Source organism: Rhodofomes roseus, assembly GCF_022264815.1.
Source record: "Rhodofomes roseus strain CIRM-BRFM 1785 chromosome Unknown C8Q71scaffold_4, whole genome shotgun sequence".
Taxonomy (NCBI): domain Eukaryota; kingdom Fungi; phylum Basidiomycota; class Agaricomycetes; order Polyporales; family Fomitopsidaceae; genus Rhodofomes; species Rhodofomes roseus.
This window is the reverse complement of record NW_025952960.1, coordinates 1373707-1398540: the sequence shown is the minus strand read 5'-3', so window position 1 is coordinate 1398540 and position 24834 is coordinate 1373707. Positions and strand designations below refer to the sequence as shown.

Here is a 24834-nt window from a genome sequence, read left to right as displayed (position 1 = left end):
AGCGACTGAACGTCTCTGAACGTTCCTGGGCGCATCGAAGAGAAGACCATCCTGAGCTACCATCTTTCCCAAGCTCGTATGACGAAGAACTTCTATCATGATGTGACAGCGCATTCCAGACGAAGGATTCGGGCATGTGACTTACTGGGGAACATTTCAACAGTACTGATAAGTACAATGGCGCAGGGCTACTGCTGGCTACTGTTCCGCGTCCAAATGACGGCGGGCCGAACCAGAGCCTCCAGAGTCCGAAGAAGTGATGATAACCTACTTACTAGCGGTGTGTGGGGCATGCAGGGTGTAGCGCGTGTTGTACGGGCCCACCTCAGACTCGGGCGAGACATTCAAAGGACATCCCTCGTGAAAGGAATAAGTAGGTACGACCGTACGACGGGCCTCATCGTCGATGGCAGGGCAGACTGCGCCACGACGCGCGCCTGTGGCGGAGGAGGAGAGATCTGATCGCCCGATCTCGGCCGCCCTCATCAGCTTCTTAACTTCAACTCCAAGGCTTCTGAATCTGGCGTCAACTGATGGATATTTGGGAACCAAGGATGGTGTCAGTGTATGTCCTGCTACAGTACCTGCGATCTCTGACCTGCTGTACTGACTGTACCTCTCTATAGGCTCTGACTTGACTCCGATGAGAACTGGGTCGTAGCAGTGTAACACTCGAAAGAAGGAGTATGTAAGTATATATATGTAAGTACCGTCCTAGGCGGAGATCACTGATTGATACGCCTTCTGAATATAGATCCGCAAGTAGATCCGGTTGCCTAAACCCCGTCGATGCCGGACTTGCCTCAGGCTCCTACTGCCACTGGCAGCTGCCAGGAATGTATGTCCTGGCTGCTTTCGACATTCTGATACCGCACGATTCTTACTAAATGTGCCCGCAGCTCATCAAAGGGCCGCGGTCATCTTTCAATCAGGGTGCAAAGCCGCTTCTGCCCGTGAACAGTACAGTACAACGCAGAGCAACCCTCAGCCCAACCCGGTGTCTTATCTCGACCTGGACTCTGACCTCCCGTCTGTAGCTCGTATATAACAGTCAAGAATTCTCCATCGCGCTTGCAGCACGCATCTCATGGCAGCGCGTACGACATTCCCAGCATGGCCTCAGACTCAGGCGCTCTCGAGTGCTACATTCAAGCCCCCTCCCCTCGACGGATCGTTGACTTTACCGGAGATCTATGACTGGCATTTCGAGCATACCCCCAATCACCGTTTATTTGTCTTCGACAAGGAAGATGGCACCTTGCGCACCATCTACTGGCCTGAGGCGGTCACTGCTATCAACGTCGGCGCGAAGATCATCAGGGATCGTATGGGATGGAAACCCAACATGGAGGGATACCCAGTCGTCGCGATCTTGTCACCATCAGGTACCTGTTCTTCCTCGCGTTAGGTTCGATGTTAACTGACGCGGCGGACGATCCAGACAGCATACCATATTTCACCCTGGAGATGAGCATCATGCGCGCTGGTTACGTAGTTTTCCCTCTCTCCCCACGCAACTCTCCTGCCGCTATCGCCCATCTCGTCGTCAAAGCCAATGTCAAGCATATTCTAGTTGGACGAGAGAAGGCAATGACGGATCTCGCGAGCAGCGCATTCGACATCCTGAAAGCGGAGCATCCATCGACCGCCCTACCGGACCTCTCGCCTATGCTCTCGTTCGAAGAACTGTACCTACCACCTGGCGAGGGCGCCGTCAGCTCTGCGGATATCCCGTATAGACCTCACGGCTCGGATGACCCGGCGATGCTCCTTCATTCCTCAGGTATGATGTTCCACCATGACAGTCGTACCGAGAGATCCCATATCCTTCCTGCCAGGTTCAACCGCATTCCCCAAGCCAATCGTCTTCACGTACCGTCGAATGTCTCAGCTGTGTCTACAACCATATTTCGCCGGGCGCGATTTGGCGGATAAGGTGTTCTCTATGCACGTCATGCCTATGTTCCACGGAATGGGAGTCTGCCTTGTGGGCTGGGCGGTAAGCCTTCAGTTCTAATGGATACAGTCTGTCGACGGTTGATCATAAACTTCTAGGCATCCTGTGGGCTAGTCCTTAGTGCTTTTCGGCCACAGACCCCTCCTCCGCCCCCGAGCCCAGAGGCACATTTCAGATCGGCGCATGCTACTGAGAGCGATATCATTTTCGCGGTACCTGCAATCATCGAGGTACGTGGGGCAAGGTACTCGTAATAGTATGGCACTGGACTGACGTTCTTACAGGCATGGTCGCGAATCCCTGATCACATTGCATGGCTTGCGACTCGTAGCGGAGTGGTCCGTCCAACATAGCTCATGTATGACCCTCGCCTGAAAGCGTTGTTAGCTGTATGGTGGCGGCCCCTTGAACAGACAAGTCGGAGACTACCTGACGTCCCAGGGGGTATCCATCTTCATTCTCTATGGCTCGTGAGTGTGCTGTCGTATTTCACGATGTTGCACCTAACGACACATTGCCCGCAGCACGGAAGGATCGATCATGAGTCCTATTCTGCCAGGTATGAACAGCATCCATGATGCCGATCTGTAGCTTCTGAATTTTCTCTTAGCCGAAGTGGGTTATGACTGGGATTACTTCAAGTTCCCCCCATTCCTGCGTAAACGTATGGAGCCCTTCGGCGAAAACACTTACGAGTTCGTCCTCGTGGTCTGTACAGCCATAGTCTCTTGTCACGCACCATCCTGACTTCTTGTTCTTGATTAGGCGAACGAGTTTTGCACCCCAGGTGTAATCAATACGAAGGTGGACGGAGTTGACGCCTACGCATCATCGGATCTCTTCACGGAACATCCGTCGAAGCCTGACTACTGGAAAGTGTACGGCCGAAGTGACGACCAGATCATACATAGCACAGGCGAGAAGGTGTGTCCAGCGAGATGGGGCTGATGTCTATGAGGGTTTTCTCATGTGCCTTGATCTTACAGACGAACCCCGGTCCGCTAGGTAAATAATTTCGGGTGACATGACGCATACAGCAGTTAACATCGAAGTAGAAAGCATGCTCAACCAGGACCCGTATGTCCAATCTGCCGTCATGTTTGGCCGAGGTCATTTCCAGGCAGGGGTCATAGTGGACCCCAAACCACAGTTCAAGTTCGACCCTGCTGACGAAGCTGCGCTCGCCGTCTTCCGAAACAATATCTGGTGAGTCGTTCAGCGAGGGTATCGTGGTTAGCCCTGAACTTGTGTCCAGGCCGACTATAGAGAAAATGAATGCTTTCGCGCCACAGCATTCGCGGCTCTTCAAAGAGGTGCGCTGATATGCCGTTATGTCACGATATGACTAACTGCCAGTTCATTAGATGATTCTCGTCTCCAAGCCTTCAAAGCCGTTTACCTACACTGCGAAGGGTACGGCTCGGCGCCAGGCCATCATCATCGATTACGAACCAGAGATCGAAAGACTGTACCAGGCGATTGAAGAGAGCACGCAATCAAGCATTGCTGCTCCAAGACAATGGGATGTAGTCACGACCACCGACTTCGTCCGAGCTGTCGTTGGGAAGGTGCTCGTTCATTCCGTGCAAGATACAGACGACCTCTTTCAGCACGGATGTGATAGGTATGATAGCCGCTGCTAACAGTTGTCGATAGTCTCATGGTCATTGTTTGTAGCTTGCAAGCGACGTGGATACGCAACTCGCTCCTCCGTGCCCTGCGGGACTCGGCCCAGCTGGACACTCGAAAAGTCGCCAGGAACTTCGTCTACGAGTACCCGACCGTTGCCAGTCTCGCCACCTACCTATCAAGTCTGGCCTTCGGGGCTGGGGATGAAGACAGCGCCGACCAGTCAGAGAAAGGGCGAGTGAAGGCGATGCGGGCGATGGTCGAAGCCTATAGCAAAGACTTCCCTACTCACCAGCCGTCGCCTCTCGCGACTGCGGTGCCTCGCGGACGGGACGTGGTCCTATTGACCGGAACAACGGGAAGCTTGGGGTGCCACATACTGGCGCAACTGATCGCCGACCCTGGGGTTACCCAGATATACGCTCTGAATAGGCCATCGAAGAATGGACAGAGCCTCCGCGACCGTCAGAAGGCGGCCGCCGTCGATCGCGGCCTTGACGTTGACATCGATGGCAGTGGCAAGGTCACGCTGCTTGAAGCCGATTTGACTCTCCCCCAGTTTGGGCTCACTGATACCAATTACCAAGAAGTTTGTATCTAGTTAATTGTTTGCTGTTTGATTGCTGACGTATATGTCACAGATGAGAAATTTGATTACGCATATCATACACAATGGTGAGGTCGAAGCCCGTCCGCGAGCCATCCGCCCATGCTGACAGGACTGTTGGCAGCCTGGCGCGTCGACTTCAATCTCTCTCTAGCGTCGTTCGAGAGCAATGTGAAGGGCTTGCGACGACTCATCGACTTCGCTTTGTCGTCTCTCCACGCTCAGCCACCGCAGCTGACATTCACGAGCACTATCGGTATTTTCCATAGTTCGTGCATAATTCCGATTGCTTTGTATTCTCCATGCTGATTGTCCGGGAACAGATGTACGCAACGGAGATGTCCAGAAGGAAGACCGCATTGAGCCTGAGCTCGCTGCCGGCATTGGGTATACAGAGTCGAAGTGGGTGTCGGAGGAGATACTTCGTCAAGCGAGCGGTCAGACGGCCCTTACCACCGTCAACGTGCGGGTCGGGCAAGTCTGTGGTGGTGTTGATGGAGCGTGGAATGCCAGCGAATGGTTCCCGTCTCTGGTTCAGAGCGTCGAGAAGCTGAAGTGCTTCCCAAATGATCCACGAGTACGTCCGCCCTACATTGCTATCCACTCCTTCAGCCCTGACTACCCATGTGCAGGCCGTAGATTGGATCCAGCTCGACGTCGCTGGCGCCGCCGTGGCAGACTTCCGCAAGCTCTCTCGTTCCTCCTTCGTTCATCTCGTGCACCCCCGTCCCGTTCCCTGGAGCGCTGTCGCAGAGACCATCTCAGCGGAGCTTTCGGTCGACTTGGTCCCCTACGAAGAGTGGCTCGCCAAACTGGAACAGCATGATGCGGTGTCGGTAGACGAGCGAAACGAGGTCGAGCACCTGCGTGCGTTCCCTGCGCTACGCCTGCTCCCGTTCTTCAAGTCGATTCCCAAGGCACTTGGATCTCTCGCACTCGGGTTCTCTGCGCTGGATGTCGCACAGGCTGTGAGTGCATCTCCAACTCTGGCCAACCCGATGTTGCGCCAAGTAGGCGAAGGAGACGTCAAGAAGTGGCTCGCATACTGGCGCAAAGTTGGATTGCTGACCGCCGCTTGAGCGTGACCCGCTTCAGGAAGGGTACATTGTATGTATGATAGTTTTGCAGCACTTGTGTACGAATGATGAGATGTATTGATGTATAGCTGGCCGCGAGCGTACATATTGGTATTTGGTCTCTCCCGTCAACTGATATATCATGTTTCCTGGTGCTTTCCATGGTGTTTACTTATCAGTATTGTCTCGCTCGCTCGGATATCCTCGCTACATACCTCCACTGGGCCTAGGCTGAAATCCGCGTCGTCAGCACTAGCTTCAGTGGTGCCACGTAGAGCGCGACTCGGACCCCCAGTGCACCTACCGTGACGCACCTCCTTGAGGTCGTTCAGGTCGCCATCCTCGCCACAATTGACGATGCCGGTGAAAATGGGTGAGCAGCCTGAGCTAATGTGTCTCATGCGGGGTGGACTTTGAGCCAGGAGCTTGACAACAGGTTCAGACGGCTGGACTCGTCAACTCGAAATGCGTCGTGCTGCTGCACTGCTGCAGGAGGAGTACGAGCGATGCAATCTAGCTGACTTTATCTCTTGTACGACTACTTACGCGTTACGATGGTTCACTGGCGCTACTAGCACTATCGACCGGGAGTCCACGACTTCCACTCAACACTCCAAGCCTACGCGGAATTTCCGCTTTTAATATCCATGGAAAGGAAGTATACAAGTACGGTTACTTTGCTGACTGACCACCCTACTAGTACACGGATTATAGCTCATGCCTTTGAGTGGCCATAACTCTCGTCCTGACAATAATCCCAAGCCTTCGAACTTTTAAGCTTCAGATTATAGCTCATGCCTTTGAGTGGCCATAACTCTCGTCCTGACAATAATCCCAAGCCTTCGAACTTTTAAGCTTCAGACTGCACGGGTTTGCGATGGACAGCGAGTGCGTTGAAGGACTAAGCGTGTAAAATTACTTCGGGTTACGTGTCCGCGATCTGACAGAAGGGCGATCCTGGTGACGGCTCATGTGCTTAGGTGCTACAGCGGAGAACTCAAATGCAACAAATTAGCTGAAATCACAAACAACACAATAGCATTTGTACGATCCATGGACGAGCGGTGGGCACTGCTTTACATGCGAAGAGACTTAATCTCTTACGACTCGGCCCCAGCCTAAGCCCTGGACAGGACGGGCGCGACCTTGATGTCGCTGGTGTCCCACTAACGAAATACGAGACGCGCTCAGCAGTCGGCCATCTGCTAGAAGGCATACCACTTACCACACCGGCCTTGTAGTAGGGCTCCTGCTCGACGAGCTTGCGCGCAGCCTCCTGGCTATCCGCCTTGACGATCAATATGGTGCCCGCGATCTCGGGGTTCGAGGCAAGCGGGAGCTTGACGTCCTTCGCAAGAATGGCGCCGCCGTACACTAGATACGAGCAATAGATCGTCAGCGACCACGGTACCTTTGGCAATGGCAACGAGAGAAATATCAAAAAACAGCGAGGCAAAGATTACTTACGGACGCTTCCATCCGCGCGGCGGGCAGTGATCCACTCGGTGTGCTCGGCGAGGATGGCCTGACGTTTCTGGGCGACGTCGCCAGCCTTGCTGTCGGGAGCCCAGACGTAGTAGGAGAGCGTGAGGTTTGCTTGAGACATCTTAGCTGAGTGCGTTCGATGCAGAGACGGCCTGCTACCCTGCACCTTATATACAATCTACGCACGAGAGCGCTGCTTACGCATGACAGACGAGTCCGAGCGAGAGCCGGAGAGCTGAACATGAGGCCTGCCCCATATATGCTCAAACATAATTCAGCGTAACAGAAGCGAGACTCACCCAGCTTCGTGCGCAGTAACGGTTCCAGAAATGGGCTGTAGTGCCATATTCTAAGTGTTGCCTGGGACCCTGGACAACACGTTGCATGTCAACTGAGGTTCTCGGACGAGCTGGTAGAGAGGATCACCATTTTCATTGTGCGAAGAGTGTCTTACAGCTCAGCGAGCGGACCCGGCGGACGACCGAAGCGACAGTTGCATGAGGACTGCTACGACAGGCACCTGGGATTCGCAGCCTGCATGCATAGGGTCCCTCACTTCACAGCAAGTGGTCGTCCACGTAAATCACTTCATCAACCTATTCCAGGCCTTACTCCTCAGGCCTCAGGTAGCGCGTGGATTAGGGAATGTAATCCAAGTTGGTCCAAGTCGCCGCCGGATGCCGTTGTGGAGCGGGGACGGTGTTGGGAGCGTGAAGAATATTACTGTTAGTCAAATGCTTTCTCAGTCGAGACGCGATGCGTGGAATGGCGACGGTGTTGCTTCCATGGACGTCAAATTCGGACGAGTCTGGCAATTGTTCGGCCAACAATTGTGCTACCGATGAGTTCGGGACCCATGCATGACATGACCCACCATCCCTGCGCGCCGACTGAGATACATCCAGGCAATACTGTGGCTAATTTCCCGAGAGAAACTCACAGCCGGGAGGAAACGATGGACTCTGTCGGCGATGAGGCGAGGATGTGGGTGTCGGGAGAAGAAAGACCTCGCTCGCCTAAGCGCCTATGCGCAGACAATTTTGCTCCGCTCAGGCAGACTTGTGAAAGTCAACGCCAAATAGACTTGTGTTAGAAGCACCAGGAATCAACGGACCCTCTATGTCCATATCGGAACGTCCGTAGACGCATACTATAGACAAGATAGTCTGGCCAGTTCTTCTCAGCTTTCTGCGATTGGATAGAGTCCGAGTCCACCCTAGGCCTAGAAGGTAGGAATGCGTGAGGGCATGGTATATTCCGCAAACTTATATCGTGCGCACCAGTATACCGGTACTAGCGTTCAGATGTGTCAGTAAACGCACCAAGAAATCGTTTCGCAAAGCTGAGTGTCGCCGCCATTGAGCGCGACAGTCCGAGTCGTCGCGTCGCCGTCGGTGGCGCGTCTCAATCCACGTGCAGGCGCTATTTAGCCTTACATAAGCGCGTGCCGTACTACGCGTCCGCGGCGTCGTACATGTCTCCTCCTCCTCCTCCTCCTCCTCCTCCTCTACTACGTCTTATGGTCCTGTGAGCTCTCGGAACACCTCAGAAGGCCTGCCTCAAGACCGTTACACTCATTGAGGTGGCATCCTTCGTCCACGGGCCATCCCCTACGCTTGAAGACTGAAACTGGACCAGGACAGACCATATTTACTCCTTGGCTCGCCTTAACTCTGCAATGATTCGAGTCGAAGGACTATGCTCCGGCACATTCGAGGCACTGAAATAATGCTGTACTCGTGTTGGTAAGTCACATGTGGAAGGCTGCCAGTAATCTGCTTGCTAACGGGACTTTGTCCCAGCTTGCTCTCGGTGGATCAGAGTGATTCGTAGTGAGGGGAAGCAGGGTGTCAATACAGGTGTGTCGAGTAAGGACAGGGACATTCTGATATTGGATGGGGAGCAGGAACGTCATTGTCGCTCTCCGAGTCGTGAAGAACCGACACGTCTCATGCAGGACACGCAGTCGCGACATTCATGCTACGACCGACGCTTCACGGAGATGGCGGCGGCGCTGCATTTGTGGCACTCGCATGCTATAGAACCCAGTACTGGGTCAAGTAAATGGTTGGCGGTGCAGGCAAGTTAGCACGGCGTCGCGGTGTACCCTCTTTTTGGATATCTTATACATCGCTATCGGCCGCATATTGCACTTCTGCATGCTGCTCGTCATGTCTGTCCAGGGCGAATCTGTGTCGCCACTGCTCACAGTTCCGCTCGCGGGCTATGTTAGGTCGACAGGCGTTGTGGTTCCGACTTCGCGCTCACTCCGCGTGGACATAGCACAGGTGCCAGAACGCGGAGGTTCATGCTCGGTGGTCCTCATGAACATCCAGATGCCGTACTCTAATTCGAACATGAACACCGACATTCACGCAGTGACGTGACACTGGCAACTTCCTCTTTCACGAACCTTACACTGCTAGTCCGATACTCCAGCAACAGAGTGCTGCTCTGACGATAGTGCATCTGCCTGCATGACTACCCCCCGGGTTCCGTGGAAAGAGGCGCAGCGCGCGTGATATCAGATGGCGCATAAAGAGACCTACGATCCCCTATCACTGTATCAACCCGCCGCCCATCCGCCGGCACTGTGCTCCTCCTCTCTTCTGGCTCCACCATGTAACTGCGAGGAACGGAGCATCGCCCGAAGGGGTGTTGCCCTCATATGGCGCGGCCCATTACGCCAGGGCTCCCGCATCCTACCACCACTTGGCCCACGTCTTTGTTGACGGACACGTATTCCTCTCGCTGCTAAACCCCTCAGCTGGACGCACTGTACAATGACCGACACCCTGCGGTACACGCCCGTTGAGGATATCCCCAAGGTACGTGGAACAGCGTGCTCAGCTTCAGAACCTACATTTCCGGCTGACTCTCTGTGTTCTGTCCTCAGATACGACATGAGCTTGGCCTCGCCTTCAACTCTGGAAGGACGAGGTCTATCGCATATCGCAAGCAGCAGCTCTCGCGGCTCTTTTACCTGGTCGAAGACAACCAAGAGCGCATTCGACAAGCAATCTTCTCGGACCTTGGCAGACCGCGACATGAGGTGGACTTGTGAGGCTCTGATACTTATGCACAAACTGAAGTAGCTCAGTGATATGTCTCAGCCTCGAGATAAGCGGGACTTTGCTCGAGATTAGAGATGCCTATGACAACGTCGAGAAATGGGCGGCACCGCAGAAGTCGCCGTTCTCTCTCTTATGGTTCACGCTGTCTCCGGCGACGAGAAAGGAGCCGAAGGGCGTGGTTCTCATCATCAGTCCATTCAACTATCCTTACTTTCTCACCTTGACTCCGCTGGTTCGTGCGTGCACTTATCTGGAGCACGACCTCGTTACTGACTGCGATTTCTCAGGCCGCGGCGATTGCGGCTGGCAACGCGGCGATGCTGAAACCTTCGGAACTTTGTCCCGCGTCGGCATCGTTGCTCGCTGAACTCATTCCCAAGTACCTGGACCCCGAGTTGGTTCGGGTCGTCAACGGTGGTGTTCCTGAAACCACCAAGGTACCTACATTCTACTTGAATGATCTCCGTGCGTTCTGACGGCCAGTCTTGTTAGATCTTGGAACTGCGGTTCAACCACAGTTGAGTGCGCCTGTGATGATGTCACGTGTTGCCCACTGATCGCGCTTGCGACTCGACAGTCCTCTACACAGGTGAGACAGCATGTCTTTCGACATTGTTCGCTATTGACCGTCCTGCAGGCAACAATCGTGTCGCCCAGATCATCTGCACGGCCGCAGCCAAGCACCTCACTCCTGTGACCTTGGAGGTATGTACAGTTAGTCACCATAAAATTTGAGCACCGACGAGATCATTTGACAGCTTGGGGGTCAGTCGAGCCGCTCTGCGTCTGACGGATTTAAGCCGTACTAAGCGTTAAATGTCAGGGAAGAGTCCTTGCGTGGTCGACCCCAAGTGTAATGTCAAGATAGCTACGAAGCGCATTTGGTGGGGCAGGCTCGTGAACTGCGGTCAGGTACAAGTGCACAGAGAGACATATTGGCAGTTGCTGATGGTTCAGCATAGGTCTGCTTGTGTCCAGACTACATCCTCGTTCCGGAGTCATTCCAAGACGAATTCGTGGAAGCTCTCAAGGATGCGTAAGTGTTTGCGACTTTGCACATGCAATAGCTGTCCATGGACGCTCTGCAGGTACAACGAGCTCCATCCCACAGACCCTAAGACGTCGGGGATGCTGGGTCGCATCGTGAACGAACGCCACGTCGAACGTCTACAGAACTTGCTCGACAATACCAAGGGCACCATAGTGTTCGGCGGGGAGATCGACAAGGAAGCGCGATACGTCGCACCGACTCTCATCAGGGACGTCAAGGCTGACGATTCTCTCATGAGCGAGTAAGCCTTCATCAGCGGCCCTCTTGGTTTCCTCGCAACGACTGACATCGTTGTCCTTCAAGGGAGATCTTTGGTCCGTTACTGCCTGTGGTCCCGGTCAAGGACCTTGACGAGGCTATTACCTTCATCAACAGCGTGTGAGCTGCCGGATTCTGCGTTCGCCGCTCGTAGCTCGACTCACGGGACGGTACAGGGACGAAGCTCTCAGTGTTTATATCTTCACAAGCGACAGCAAATTCAAGAACAAAGGTACCGATGAGTCTGAATCATGCCAATGAACCAGTTGAACTCACCGTTCCCAGTCATCGACAATACCCGCAGCGGTACAGCTGCTGCGAACGACACGATTCTGCACGTCATGGGTCCGTCCTACATGCATGCGAAGTGGATCCAAAGCTCACTCTGCTCGTAGCTAATGATGCGCCGTTCGGTGGATATGGCGCTAGTGGCTGTGAGTAGCATCAGAGCCGGGCGCGCTTATAAGGAAGCTAAACTGTAAAGGATAAGGTCTTCTCGGACGCCGTACTAAGCTAGCCAAAGCCTCTATATTGCAAGGGCGAGCGGTGTACAACGATGGGGAGAAAGACAACGAGCACAGTGAGGCACGTCAGCTTATAACAGCCCTTCGGGAAACTCCGGGATGCTGACTAAGGTGCTGACTACACTACATTACGATCGCCCTTACATCCTCCCCCTCCAGGAAAACATCGTAGACGTCGATATGGGGCAATGCACATGGGTCATAGCATCTAAGCATAATGATGCATAGGTTTAAATACCCGTCGCGTTCTAGAGTCGACGAGGAAATCATATACATGACCATAGTAGATAGTGATTAGACCACTAATCTAAGTATTAGACTCGTCGGCGTGAGGCGGGACGAGCAAGGGATACAACTAAATGCGACTGCGGCAAGCACATAAAATGTCAAAGGAAGTAGTCTAGACTAGGGAACGAACCATCCCTCGGCATTACGCCGAGTCCTGACCAAGCGGCTCGACCACCATATCCTCTGCGTCAGCCGCGACGTTCGGAATGGACTGCTCACCGTGGCCAGTTGCGGGTTGTCCTTCGTGCGCGACCTGTTCGCCTTGAGGGTTCCCAGCGGTCGGCGGGGCTCCATTCACGGTCAGATCCAATTCTGCCGTTCGTGGTCCAGTCGCCAAGTAATCGCGGGCCCAGTGGCTGAGGTGCTGGGTGACGAACTCCGGGGTGATGCCGCAGTGCGCAGCATGCGTAGCGATGGCATGCGTCGTCACGTCGATCGTGGCGACATGTCCACCCACGACCTGCGTCTCAGGAAGCGGAGTGATGTTGACCTCGGGTGCGGGGACGACATGCGCAGCTTGAAGGTGCGCGACGTAGACGTGGGGCTCGGAAAACAGCGCAGCGAGTGCATCGAAGATCACTGGCTTGTAGCGCTTACGAGTGGAAGTGAGCGGTGAGGCGATCCCGACCATCAACATGTGCAGTCTTGCGCGTTCGAGCGAAACTTGCCCCTGCTCGTCGCGAACGAGACCGCGGGGCAGTCGTGCTTGGGGGTAGCGCGAGAAATACGATGCCCACTTCTCGGGCGGATCGTCATAGCGTGTTGATTCTAAGCGATGGGTTACTGTCGTGATTAGTATCGACAGATGAACTGAAATTGTAGGGGGCGAACCTATTCCGAATAGGTCCAAATCCTCCCCCTCCAGACATGCGTCCACCGGCATTTGTACGGGTGGCGAGTTGGGCCTCGAGCTCCGCGATGCGAGCTTGGAGTTGTTGGACCGTGGTGGCGAGCGTCACACGGTCATGCTGCGCATCTTCGTAGCCTTGTTCGTAGGCTTCGCGCCTCGCAGAGCGGACGGCGGTGTCGTCCTGTTCGGTGTGAGCGACCTGGTAGTTACGAGTACCAAGCGCATCGATAGCGTGTTGCAAGAATGCGTCGCAGACGCCGCACTTGCCGGCGTGCAAGACCGTCTTCACGCGTTTATTGTAGCGCCACATCATGGGCGCTCGCGCGATGGTGGGACCAAGGCTGGGGACAGGTCTGTCAGTCTGAGGGGCCTGCCCAGCGTTCGCGTCGGCCATGGGATGGTCGACGTCAGCGGTAAGCGTGGTGGAGGACATGGTGAGTGATGCGAGAGTAAGCACACACGAGGGTCGAGTAAGTTAGTGAGCACAGTGCGATCCGGGCGGTGTGCTCTTAAATCGGTGTTGCGTCGGCATTCGAGCATCGCAGGACAGTCGCGAACGTTCGATGAGGGTTCGGGCGAGTGTCCGTTGTCAAGCAATGGGGTGGATTAGTGGCGGGACAGACGCCGATCTAGATAGTGGAAATATCACCCGCCAGGGCGCACTGATCGTGGCGCGTGGCGGTCTGGTCCGGCACGTCGGGGCAGCTGTCGCCAGTCCGAAACACCCTGTAACTCAAGGTACCTGTCAAGGGCCTCGAGGTCCTTGCAGTTATCATAAGGTTCCCAGAGAATATCGCCATCGTCAAAACGTACCAGGAACTCAATACGTCGCCCGACCCAGCGCATCAGGAAAAGCCCCTTTTCAGAATACGTCAAATTGCAGAGTATTGTATGGAATAATGAACTATTTCAACTATTCACCTGTTCGCAATATTATAGGGAATTAGCTACCCCCCCGAACTTTTGTACGAATTTCAGACAATATATTGAGAATGCGAGTGCATTACATGTACCTACCTCGATGTTATGTGCCACAGATTGAAGAATATAGTAAGTATGATTCATTATTGTTCATGTTGTTGGAAGCCTCACACAGACAGAATATTTCAGGAACATTAGATGAATTGTGAGGCAGTACTGTGAACTGTCTAGATGGAGCGAGTACATGTGATGGACAAACGAAGTACTACGAGCAAGCCTTGATTAATTCTATGTCCCAGTGTCCGTGACAAAGAACATGTATGTAAGCTGGAAGTCCCATAGAGAACACGTAACATGCACGACAGAACTTGAAGCTTGAATACAAGGTAAGAGACAAAGTCAAGTTTCAAACTATGTTCCATGGCTCAGAGGCCCGCCGCAGATGCGAGTAGGGTGAAGCTCGGCGTGCCGAGCCCCGTAACCTGCGAGAGCCATTATCGTCATCGTCAGAACCCCACAACGCACACGACACAGTACAACACTTACAGGATCCCATCCCTGCGCGGCGTAGAACCTAGTCGTACCCCCGCTGCACGCGAGGTTGTTCCCGCCCACGACATCATTCAGAGCGCCCATACCCGCCGCGGTGCTACACAGCCACAGGTTCAAGAACCCGAGTACGCTCTTGCCCGCGCCGAGCAGCTGGTCATTCAGCCGCGCGACGATTGCCGCGAACATCGGCGTAGAGCAGCTCGTCCCGCTCACGATGAACAACACCGCGCTGGACTTGATGTCGTACCGCGTGCCGTACGCCGATACGTCCGGGTACGCGCGGCCGGTCGCGTTCAAGAGCCTGCTCGAGTTCGACCCAGGCGCGCTGAGGTACGAGACGACGGCGGCGGACTAGTAGGCGGTCTGTACGAAGCACTGGTTCGAGGAGCCGCCTCCGGAGAAGCTCGCTCCGATCTCTGTGGGCTGCTCGGTCGTCGCGCCGACGGTGGTCACATTAGAAGAGGTCAGAGAAGGACGAAGCAGGCTGGGGCGCACGTACTAGGGACAGCTCGTAGGGAAGACAGGCACGAACTCCGTGCAGCAAATTGCTGGATGCCTGGTTGCCGGACACACCACCGTTGGCAGAAGCGTAGAGGAGGGAGACGCCCCGCGCACCCAGGTGGTGAGTTAGGCAGTGAGGAAGGCCAAGAGAGGGAATACACGTACATTTCATGCAGCATCTCAGCCGCGCTAGCCCTCTCTACTCTACATCCGCCGCGTCCTTCGTGAGCACACTGGCGACGCTTTTGCAGCGTCGCTGGTGCTGTTATGTACTGCTGACTCGTTGGGTTGGACGCGCGTTGACGTCTCGAACATGCCGCGGCGTACCTGTACCTCTGACAGGCCCATGGTAGGCCTGTCTCTTCATGTAATGGCCGCCTTTCATGATCTTGAGGCGCGGACGAGTGGCGGACGAGCGGCACAGAGCAAGGGCGTGGAGGAGGGAGTGAAGGGAGGGTCAGCACTTGCGCGCTGGCAGGACGGACGCAAGCGCTGTCGGACTTGCCTTATGCGGCCTGCATCGGAAGATCCCGAAGTGGGCGTTTAGGACTTGCTCTGCGCGCGACTCTCGCGTCGATCCTCCCTCCACCTCAGTCCTCAATCCGTGCACCGCCTTCACCGTCCCAGCAGCATCCCGCGGCCGCGCCACGTCCCAAATTGGACGCCCGCCGCATTCATCAATCTCCCCGCCACCGCCACCGCTGCCAGCGCGTCGCATCCGCGGTGCTGTCGACGGCGAGGCAGCGCGACCTCGCTGCTTCCCAGCCTTCGCGGATGCGACAGAGGAACGTCGCTGTTCCCGCGCTCAACGCGAAGAACGAGCAGCTGGCGACGCGACGCGCAAGAAACCGGCGCGAGACTGCGCCGCCCACCTGCTACAACAGCCCTGCGCGCTCGCGTCTCAAACGCGAGCAATGCAGCGCAAATGGCATCCGGCCGGCCGGCTGGAGGTACTGCCAGCGACGCCACAAGAGCGTTGCCGGGTACTCTCCGATGGATGGGGCAAGAGAGGAGAGGATGCGCGCGGCAGAGCTTGCGCACATAAGGTACGTTAGCACGCTCACTCACACTCCCTCCCGCTCACTACCACCTCTCAAAGGCATCCGAGGATGCGGAGCAGACGTCCGGTCAAGCGATTGAACTGCTGCACAGGCGACACGCACGGCGACCGCGAGCGGGCGGGGCAAATGCCCCGCACGCAACGACGGCTGACGAACAGATGCCACGCGCGCAAGGTCGAGCGCAAGCGAACGGCGGCAGGTATGGTTGGGGGCGAGGTCGAGAGAGGGCTGCCGGCGGTGAGCAGATGCCGCAGGTGAGTAACACTTCCTGCGATTACACCGTCCTCATCCTGCGCGTTCGCGTGTATCCCCGCCCACCTCCGTGTGTCCCAGCTGCTCGCCCAGCCTGCTCACGCCAGCGTACGTACCCATCCACCCACCACCATGATCGCTCGTTGCACGACCATTCACCTGCCCTCCCGCACGACCATGATTGCTCGCCCCACATGATCACCCCTTGCCCGCATGATCGCCCCTTGCGCGCGTGGTAGCTCGTCGCCCACCTGCATGCATGATCGCATGCACGCACGATCGCCCGCCGCACCCGCGTACTCGCACGTTCGCAAACCCATCCCCCACCTCCTTGCCCGCCCGACCCTTCACCGGTACCCGCACCCGTCGACACGCACGGCGACGAGACACAACCAATGAACTGCGCGCACACGAGGAAAGAACGGGCGAGGGCAACTTGTGAAGGGCAGTGGGCGAGAATGAGCCTGCGGCAGCGGGCAGGGCCAGTGCACGGCAAGACTAGGCGGGCGCGAGGGTGAGTGAGCGGGGAGGAAGGCTGGACAGTAGGGATGGGCGAGCGGTGAGGGGGGCCAGCGACCGGCGGGCACAGACGCAGTCGTGCCGCATTCGCAGAGCCACGCAGGATGTCCCTTATCCCGCGGCCCTGCGCCTTTGGTGGAGGAAACTAGATTAGTCTGCGCTGTCGAAGTACAAACGACTATGATACTCATGTAATGTACACCGATTCGTAGAATTGATACAATTTTATCAATGTTTTTGGCCCATATCGCTTGTTCGACACCAAGACAGATATTACTATATCATGTACAGCCCCTCAATGGCATTCTCAGTAATCCCTCGCTCATTCTAACAATACTGGGCAATGTATTGATTGTTAGCTATGTTCCGTAGAATGTGTCTACGTTATCTTTGTTCTGTGCAATATTCATAACTTCTCACGAATTTCCAAAAGGGGGTTTTCCCGATGCGGTGAGTGAGTATCTCATCCACCAGGTATTCCGGTTCGTCGTCAAGTCCGAAATCGTAAAACGTTGTCACGTCTCGGCCCGGGAACATGGTGTCGTCATTCGGCTGATGAGGCCGAAGGAGAGACGCATGGAAGGTCGGGTGAATACGACGCTTCCTCAGCACTTCTGGTAGCTCCAGAGTGTAGTTCGATGTATCGGGGTGCGCCTTGACGATGCGGTAAGGCCCTACATAGCGTGGGGCGAGCTTGTTAGCACGTCCTTTCGGTAGGGATAGGTTATGGGTACTCAAATACACCAGCTTCCCAACATCAAATCGAGGTTGGTCATCGCCGGCGGGGTTGTCTGCGCGTCGACGACGGTTTGCCTGTGTCGTCTGAGTGACACGCGACTCAATGATTGCGTCATGAGCAGTCAGCAAGTTCTCGACCGCACGGTCGGCGAATGCACGTACCCCGGGCATTGCAGGCGTGTTCTCGAGTGTGCGCATGATGCGCGGCATGTATCCGTAGGTGAGTTCGAAGGGTGCGAACCCAGTCGATGCATTGATGCTCGAGTTGATGGCAAACTCGACGAGCGGTAGACGATCGACCCAATCGGTCTGGTCAGGCCGAACAACGCTTCGCAGAATCTGCGAAATTGTCTGTATAGCCCGTTCTGAGACGCCGTCGGTCTGTGGATGAAAAGCAGTTGACATGAGTAACTTGTTGCCCATGAGTCTGTGAAGTTCATTCCAGAACTTCGACGTGAACTTTGGATCTCTGTCCGAGACAATGGACTCAGGGAGACCATGCAGCCTCACTATCTCCTTAAAGTAAAGCCAAGCGAGCTCAGAGGCTCGCACTCGAGTCGTCACAGGGACAAGATGAATGAGTGAGGTTAATCTGCATATGATTACCCAAAGGTAATCAAAGCCTCGTGACGAAGGAAATGGGCCGACGAAGTCCATCCCAACGGATTGCCAGGGTCGCGAGGGAATGGGCATGCTATGTAGCAGCCCAATAGGCTTCTGACGCGAGAACTTGGACATCTGGCAAGTACTACAGCTCGCACAGAATGCAGCTATATCCTTGCCAATGTTGGGCCACCAGTACCATCGTCGAACATAGTCTGATGTTCGTCGAGTACCCAGATGCCCAAGCGCAGTATGCGCCTCATTGAGAATGACTTCAGGGAGTAGTCGACGACGTACCGTGACTCGAGGTATGCATAATACCTCAGTATCTGCACGCGGTTTATACCAGAGCAGTTTGTCACGTACGAAGAACATGCGATGATCTTCAGGATGATCCATAATGGCCTTGAATAAGCGATCTTTGGCGTAGCCAGATCGCACGGTAGCTTGTAAATCGAGTGTTTGCTGGACAACTGTATCTAGCGGTGGTCCTGCAATTGCAGAGTCAATTGCAGTTGGATCGTCCTGAGTGGGTGATGAATCTGAATCAGAGTCAGACGGTCCAGAAGCTTGCGGATAGTGAGCCGCAAGCTCCTCGGCTTCGCGAACCCGTGGTTCAACGTGTTCAATGACACGTTGAGCGCGAATTTCGGCGAGACGAGAATTGGAGAGAGTCTCACCATCTGGATCAATTCTTATGTCTGCAGAGACATAATCTTGTGGCTCGTGTAACACATCAGCGCCTTCGCTAGAGAAGTAGCGAGAGAATGAATCAGCGACGAGGTTCTTAGAACCTTGGACGTACACAATCTCAAAGTCAAACCGACTGAGGTATTCCGTCCAGCGCTCAAGTCGTGGTGCAAGTTTCCGCTTGTCTTGTATGAAGACGAGCGCACGATGGTCGGTGACGATCTTGAAGTGTCGTCCAATCAGCTTGTCTTCCCATTTGAGAAGCGCTTCGAGGACGCCTAGAGCCTCCATTTCGTAAGTGAAGTACGCGTGCTGCGCGGACGTGAACTTCTTTGACATGAAGCCAGCCGGGCGGCAGTTGTCCCACTGAGGGCCCTGGCCATACACGGCACCGACACCTGATGTAGACGCATCAGTAATGACCCAAATAGGGTCGGAGTTCCTAGGATCAATAGGTCGTAGGATAGGTGTCTTACAGGCAAGTGCTTTGATCTCGTCAAAGCACTTCTGATGGATAGGTCGCCAGTCAAATGACTGGCCGTTTCGCGTAATGCTTGAAAGCGGACCTGTATAAGCTGCGAGGTTAGGCATAAAATGAGCAAGATACTGGACAAGACCAAGGAAACGCTGTATGTCGTGGTAGTTCCGAGGTACAGGCCAGTTGCGAACGCGGGCCATCTTGTCAGTATCTGCATGCAGGCCTTTCTCGTCAATAATATGACCGAGACAATCAACTCGTGTTGCAAACAGTGCGCATTTATTGACACTGAGATACAGTCGATTCTCGCGAAGCTTCTTGAGAACCCATTCAAGGTGCTTCTCATGGTCCTCAAGTGTGTCCGAAAACACGAAGATATCGTCCAGATATACATGGACGAATATCCCTATGGCATCGCGGAAGATCGATGTCATGAGACGTTGAAACGTAGACGGGGCGTTTGCATCCCCTTGTTGCATGACAAGGCTGTAGAACGTACCATAGATAGTTGCAAAGGCGGTCTTCGGGACGTCCTTTGGATCTATTAATACCTGTTCATATGCGTTCGACATGTCAATCTTCGAGCGATATTGAGCGCGCGCAACGTCGTTCCGGATCTGGTCTTGATCCGGGAAAGGCGTTACATCCTTGATGGTGTTCGCATTGCGTTGGCGAACGTCTGCAACGGTGCGTAGCCCACCGTCTTTCTTCGCAATGCAAAGCATTGGTGCTGCTTGCTCTGTCTGGCACTCTTTCCACCAGCCGTTGGCAGTGTACAGCTGTATCTTCTCGAGCAACTTGGGCTTGAGAGAGTCTGGACATTTCGGTAAGTAGTACGTGTATCGCTTTTGATCATCAATCAAAGGTATGCTATGATTAACATTTCGTACTGGAGGTAGTCCAGGTGGTACTGGACCGAATAATTCACTATATTCCTTCATGAACTGTTCGCGTATCTGTTTGATACGCGCTTCGTCTGCAACTGGATAAGGTTCGTTAGCCGTGATACGATGAAATGAGACGGTTCGTAGTGGATCGAATGATGCACTACTGTCTATGTCGGCTAGTCAATGTGAAGCATTAGGCGGAGGCGCAGGCGGGTTGGCCGTCTGCACCGTCACACCTGTGGCGGTACGACGAGAAGGGAAGGAGCGCCGTCGGCGATTGGCGGCGTCCTCCTCCTCTCGCGGAAGCAAGGCGGGTATGACATGCTGTCCGATACGGATGGAAGACTGTGCGAAGTCAAGGCAGACTCCGAATTTTCGCATGAACGGCGTGCCAAGCACGGCGTCGTAGCGATCTAAATTGACAACATCAAAATAAACCTCACCTCGGAAAGTACCCCATATGACGGGTACATTCGCGCCATAGTTGATGCGCGAACGGCTTCCAACACAGCCGAGTTGCAGTATAGCAGGGTTCTCGAGCTCAAATGCTTGTATGCCTGAGACGCGAGCAAAATCTGGGCTAATCGAGTCAGTGGTACTTCCAGAATCCAACAGAACCAAGGCTTGAAGCCCGTTGATTGTCAAGTACGCGGTAAGACAAGTTTGGTCATACCGTGTTAGATCTGGCCGGCGGCCCGTTACAGTGCGTCGCACGGTTGCGCGTGTTGCTACGGACTGTGTGCTTGAGTTAGGCGCATCCGGGATGCGCGCGGCGCGAGCTAACATTGCTCGCAATGCTGGATATGGCGGAGGCGGATCGTGCATGTCCGCGTCGTCTCCGAGCACTTGCTGAGCAAGTGCAATGGTGGTAGCGTGCGAGGGATCATCTGAATAGTCAGACGGTAAGTCTGGTATGTTCATAGAACGTACCATCCAATCCTGGTCACGCATTCGTTCGCGAATGCGTTCACGATCTTCCACGCTCGGTCGGTAGCGCTCGAGGCTGCGAAGCAACTCGTATCGCGTCCATTGAAGCTCGCGGTTCAGCGTGCGTAAACGGCCTGTAAGTGCAAGAGCATAAGTCTCTTCGTCAGTAAAATCCGGACTTGGAATATAAGCGTCGGGAGCCTCTGCAAGAGGTGGAATTGACTCGTCGGACGAGATCGACATCACATCAAGATCTCCCGATCTAGCTGCTATTGCAGTATCCACTGGGACAGGGCCAGTGAGATCATCCGCGAAACGTTCGTAGGATGCACTGCTGCTCTCGGATACGGCTTCAATAGCCGGGCCTCTGCGCAAGATCTCGCGCACAGCGAGGTTGTCTATTGACTCAAAATCGATGTTGTCAGCGCCATTACTAAGCGCGTGACGCCACTCAAGCTCGAAGATACTGGCATTTGCAGCCTGGTCATCCTGCAGGCTAACATTGCGAGGAATGTGAAATACACGGAGACCATAAGAAGTATGATCTCCCTGAGAAATTTCACTGTGTTCCACAAGGTCATTGTCGACTTGTGACACGTCGATGCGACGCATCGATCCATAATAGACAATATCATCCGACTCGTCTTCTTCGAGTACATCCTCCATAGCGATGTACTCGTCTGGATCATACTGTGATCCATCCATGGCGAGGTACTCGTCCTCCAACTGGGCGAGTACTTCGTCCTGGTTTTCGGCAATAACTGCCTCGGCAGCAGACACAGGAGTGTCCTGGGCCGTGTCCGGTGAAGCCTCAGGCGGTTCGCTAGAATTGCCGGATGGGCGTTCTGAGTCATTCAAATCGGAATCGTCGCGATCATCAACAATACGCGCAGCACGGAAGTTGGTGCGCGGTGGATGGGGACAGTCCTTTGAGAAATGTCCCTCTTCGCCACAGTTGAAGCACTTACGCGAGTGCTGCGATGAACCATGTGGATGGGAATGGTGTGACGCACCCTGCTGGCCCGACGGACGGTTGCCTGATACAGGCGCTGCACCGCCACGGACATTTGAACTAGACTGGGCGGGCTGTTGCAGTCCCTTAGGGCGAACTAGAGGTGCGCCTCCTCCGCGTGCTGCCGCGGCCAATAGATCAGAGCGACGAACAAAGCGAATGAACTTACGAGTTCCCTGTTGAGCACCATGCCCTCGACTATCGCGATGGTTCGTCTCGGTGCGATGTTCAGTGTTTCGCGCCGTAACATTACCCGCAGTGCTGGGCATAGCTGACATACTTCGCGCTGCATGTTTCGCGCGATAGGCCGCGACCTGCTTGTTATTATGTTCCTGTTGCAGGGCGAGGCGTCGGAGTCGTTGGAGAGGAGTCGACTCAACCGATACGTTCTTCGCCTGGAACAGCGGAACGCCGATGTCACTCGGCAGCGCCTCTGTGAACACACGTGCGAACGTGTAGTCGTCAGGTGGTATGGGCATACGAGCTGCATACTTAATGAGATAGTCCCATAGCCCATTAACACCAGCTTCCTTGGTGTACTTAGCAGCGTAGAACTTGTCGGCTGCTGTACTAGCAGTCGCGTGGTGTAAGAATCTGTCGAATAGTCCACAGAGTGCATCAAGGAATGTCCAGGGCCTTCCGTTTGCGGTAGGCGTGTCGATAGTATCATTATACCAGTCAGCAGCCTTTCCTTTTAGGAACTGACCGAGTATATACAATCGTTCCTTGTCAAGTGTTGTTCCACCTAGACGGAAGAGACTCATCCAGCGAAGCAGCGTCTTGAGCCAGTTTTCAAACTGCTCATAGTCATCTGTACCATCGTATTGCGATGGTGTCGGTATGTTCTTTATGTTCTTGAGCGCGTTGCTGTCAGGCATACTCTCAGACAGTTTCTCACGGACTAATCTTCGTATCATTCGGAGACCTTCAGCCCGGAATGTATCATCGTAGTCCGGGTCGTAAGGGTCACGAACTCGTCTATTACCAGCGCGCGTATCGTACAAAGGTACACGTCGGTTAGCTAGATATGAAGGGCTACGGGTGAAACGATGTTCATCCCGACGCGGATGCTCGCGCGCGTCCTGATCATCATTGTCGGTATCGCGCTCGTCGTCGTGATCGTCCGGCCCATCACTTCCACCATCACCATCAGGTGGTCCACCAGATGGCGGATGCGGCGGCGGGGGACCTCCACTTCCACGTTGGCTACGTGGATGACCTCCAGGTGGGTGATGCTCTCGCGACGGTGGTCGACGCGAACCTCCTGCGGATCCATCATCCGGGTCGTCATCGCCGTCTGGAGATCCTGGATAAGGGCCTTGGGCCGGCTGGTTAGCATACGGATCGCCACCGTGCCGTTCTGCTGCCTCGCGCCAAGTTTGCGCGATGCGAGCCTCACGTTCACGTTGGCGTTGTTCCATACCTTGGCGGTCCAAGAATTGGTCCCGACGCCAAACACGGTTGGCGTATTGGGTGTCAGATTCGTTCAGTTGCCTCGGCGCGAACATGGTATCGAGCGACATGGTCTCGACGTAGTCGTCGTCGCGAATATGCGGCGATGGCTGTCTGGGGTCACTGGAATGCGGAGAGGCACGAGGACCGTGAACATCGTCACGTACCTCTTCTTCCTCTTCGGCTGGATCGTACCTGAGACGGTCCAATTCCCTTCGGATGTTCTCGAACATTGTTCGCGTGAGGTTGCGGGTCTCGGCCGCTCGTTGCTGAGCCGCCATGACGTCACGCAACGCGGTGTTGGCGAAATTCGCCGCGTTTCGGATGACTTCGTCCGAATCTTCGAGACGGTCGTTGATCATCTCGACGAACCGCTGGCACATGTCGCGAATACTTGCTTCGGACGTGCGCCGCGTCTCTGAGCGAGCTGAAGGAGCAGGGGACGGTGCGCGCCGAGATGGCGCACTCCCAGGGTCGAGTTCTTGTTCGACGTGCTGAGGCGACGGGGTTCTGCGAACAGAACCATCAGGGTTCGGTGAGCGATACGGCGGTGTTTGCTCACCCTGGTCCTCGGGGCGACGATCGTCGACGTCCCGGGTATCGGTCTGGACGTGCATCGCAGCTCGGCTGGATGCGCGGGTGGCGGGTCGGCTGGCCGTAGTCTGCTGAGCCCGTCTTTTGGTCTTAGTTGTCGTAGTCGACATGGGTTGGGGATAGATGGGTTGCGAGAGTTGAGTGAAGCAGTAGAGAGGATATAAGCAAGAGAGAGAGAAGGGCTCCTCGATTTAACGAGGTCGGTAGCTTAAAAAGATGTAAAGGATAAGGTCTTCTCGGACGCCGTACTAAGCTAGCCAAAGCCTCTATATTGCAAGGGCGAGCGGTGTACAACGATGGGGAGAAAGACAACGAGCACAGTGAGGCACGTCAGCTTATAACAGCCCTTCGGGAAACTCCGGGATGCTGACTAAGGTGCTGACTACACTACATTACGATCGCCCTTACATAAACAGTTCTAGACGGATACTCGACGGGGAAGGCGGCCTTCGACGAGTTCACTCACTTCCGTTGTACTGTTGACAATTCGAACTGGTATGTTCTGTTCTGTCGATTAAGACCTAAGCTGAGGCTGATCCGACGACGCAGGGTCGAGTACACTCCTATGTCGGCCCGGTATACCCCCTACAACGTAAGTCGAGCTACATACGACTTTCTAGCTTCACGATAGCTCACCGTCGGCGGACATCAGCTAGCTTCGCTGAAGCGTTTGACCGCGTTCTTGCATCCCCGGCTTCCACCCCGTAACGGTGGCAGTTCGAGCATGGGCAAGGTCTGATATGTTCTTGGAGTTGCCGTTGCGGGTGCTGTGTGCGCATCACTCGCTGTACTGCTCTTCTAGTTGAGGCAGCGAGTGAAGGTTGGTGCTGCAGTAGAGACGCTTTGCT

At 54.8% G+C, this 24834-nt stretch overlaps 7 protein-coding genes across 7 annotated transcripts; 3 read left to right on the top strand and 4 right to left on the bottom strand.

Moving 5' to 3' along the window:
- Window positions 1–1087: 1087 nt before the first annotated feature.
- Window positions 1088–5272, top strand: C8Q71DRAFT_854811 (uncharacterized protein; the record flags this gene model as incomplete). The annotated part of the gene is made up of 18 exons (XM_047927113.1): window positions 1088–1385; window positions 1442–1783; window positions 1839–1999; window positions 2056–2187; window positions 2242–2295; window positions 2345–2427; window positions 2482–2516; window positions 2568–2665; window positions 2723–2881; window positions 2944–2962; window positions 3013–3163; window positions 3213–3270; window positions 3322–3581; window positions 3635–4175; window positions 4228–4261; window positions 4318–4461; window positions 4517–4770; window positions 4826–5272. The coding sequence occupies 18 exons, from the start codon at window positions 1088–1090 to the stop codon at window positions 5270–5272; spliced, it is 3270 nt and encodes a 1089-aa protein (XP_047782429.1).
- A 1115-nt stretch (window positions 5273–6387) lies between these two features.
- C8Q71DRAFT_721391 (uncharacterized protein) lies at window positions 6388–6875 on the bottom strand (the record flags this gene model as incomplete). The annotated part of the gene is made up of 3 exons (XM_047921445.1): window positions 6388–6435; window positions 6495–6643; window positions 6737–6875. 3 exons carry the CDS (start codon window positions 6873–6875, stop codon window positions 6388–6390), a joined length of 336 nt encoding a protein of 111 aa, XP_047782428.1.
- A 2662-nt stretch (window positions 6876–9537) lies between these two features.
- Window positions 9538–11532, top strand: C8Q71DRAFT_854809 (NAD-dependent aldehyde dehydrogenase; the record flags this gene model as incomplete). The annotated part of the gene is made up of 14 exons (XM_047927112.1): window positions 9538–9582; window positions 9651–9814; window positions 9868–10060; window positions 10116–10265; window positions 10321–10345; window positions 10406–10417; window positions 10466–10533; window positions 10587–10593; window positions 10652–10740; window positions 10791–10864; window positions 10917–11120; window positions 11183–11257; window positions 11314–11369; window positions 11423–11532. The coding sequence occupies 14 exons, from the start codon at window positions 9538–9540 to the stop codon at window positions 11530–11532; spliced, it is 1272 nt and encodes a 423-aa protein (XP_047782427.1).
- A 192-nt stretch (window positions 11533–11724) lies between these two features.
- Window positions 11725–12980, bottom strand: C8Q71DRAFT_742483 (uncharacterized protein). The gene is made up of 2 exons (XM_047922855.1): window positions 12781–12980; window positions 11725–12732 (listed from the first exon to the last, which is right to left on the bottom strand). Exons 1-2 carry the CDS (start codon window positions 12830–12832, stop codon window positions 12092–12094), a joined length of 693 nt encoding a protein of 230 aa, XP_047782426.1. The 5' UTR covers window positions 12833–12980; the 3' UTR covers window positions 11725–12091.
- Window positions 12981–14018: 1038 nt separating this feature from the next.
- On the bottom strand, window positions 14019–14931 carry C8Q71DRAFT_742463 (uncharacterized protein). Its single transcript, XM_047922854.1, has 2 exons — window positions 14267–14931; window positions 14019–14202 (listed from the first exon to the last, which is right to left on the bottom strand). The coding sequence occupies exons 1-2, from the start codon at window positions 14456–14458 to the stop codon at window positions 14146–14148; spliced, it is 249 nt and encodes an 82-aa protein (XP_047782425.1). The 5' UTR covers window positions 14459–14931; the 3' UTR covers window positions 14019–14145.
- Window positions 14932–15589: 658 nt separating this feature from the next.
- C8Q71DRAFT_432297 (uncharacterized protein) lies at window positions 15590–16379 on the top strand. The gene is made up of 2 exons (XM_047918510.1): window positions 15590–15819; window positions 15873–16379. Exons 1-2 carry the CDS (start codon window positions 15688–15690, stop codon window positions 16323–16325), a joined length of 585 nt encoding a protein of 194 aa, XP_047782424.1. The 5' UTR covers window positions 15590–15687; the 3' UTR covers window positions 16326–16379.
- Window positions 16380–20181: 3802 nt separating this feature from the next.
- On the bottom strand, window positions 20182–24009 carry C8Q71DRAFT_854806 (uncharacterized protein; the record flags this gene model as incomplete). Its single annotated transcript, XM_047927111.1, has 1 exon — window positions 20182–24009. One exon carries the CDS (start codon window positions 24007–24009, stop codon window positions 20182–20184), a length of 3828 nt encoding a protein of 1275 aa, XP_047782423.1.
- Between the last annotated feature and the right edge of the window lie 825 nt (window positions 24010–24834).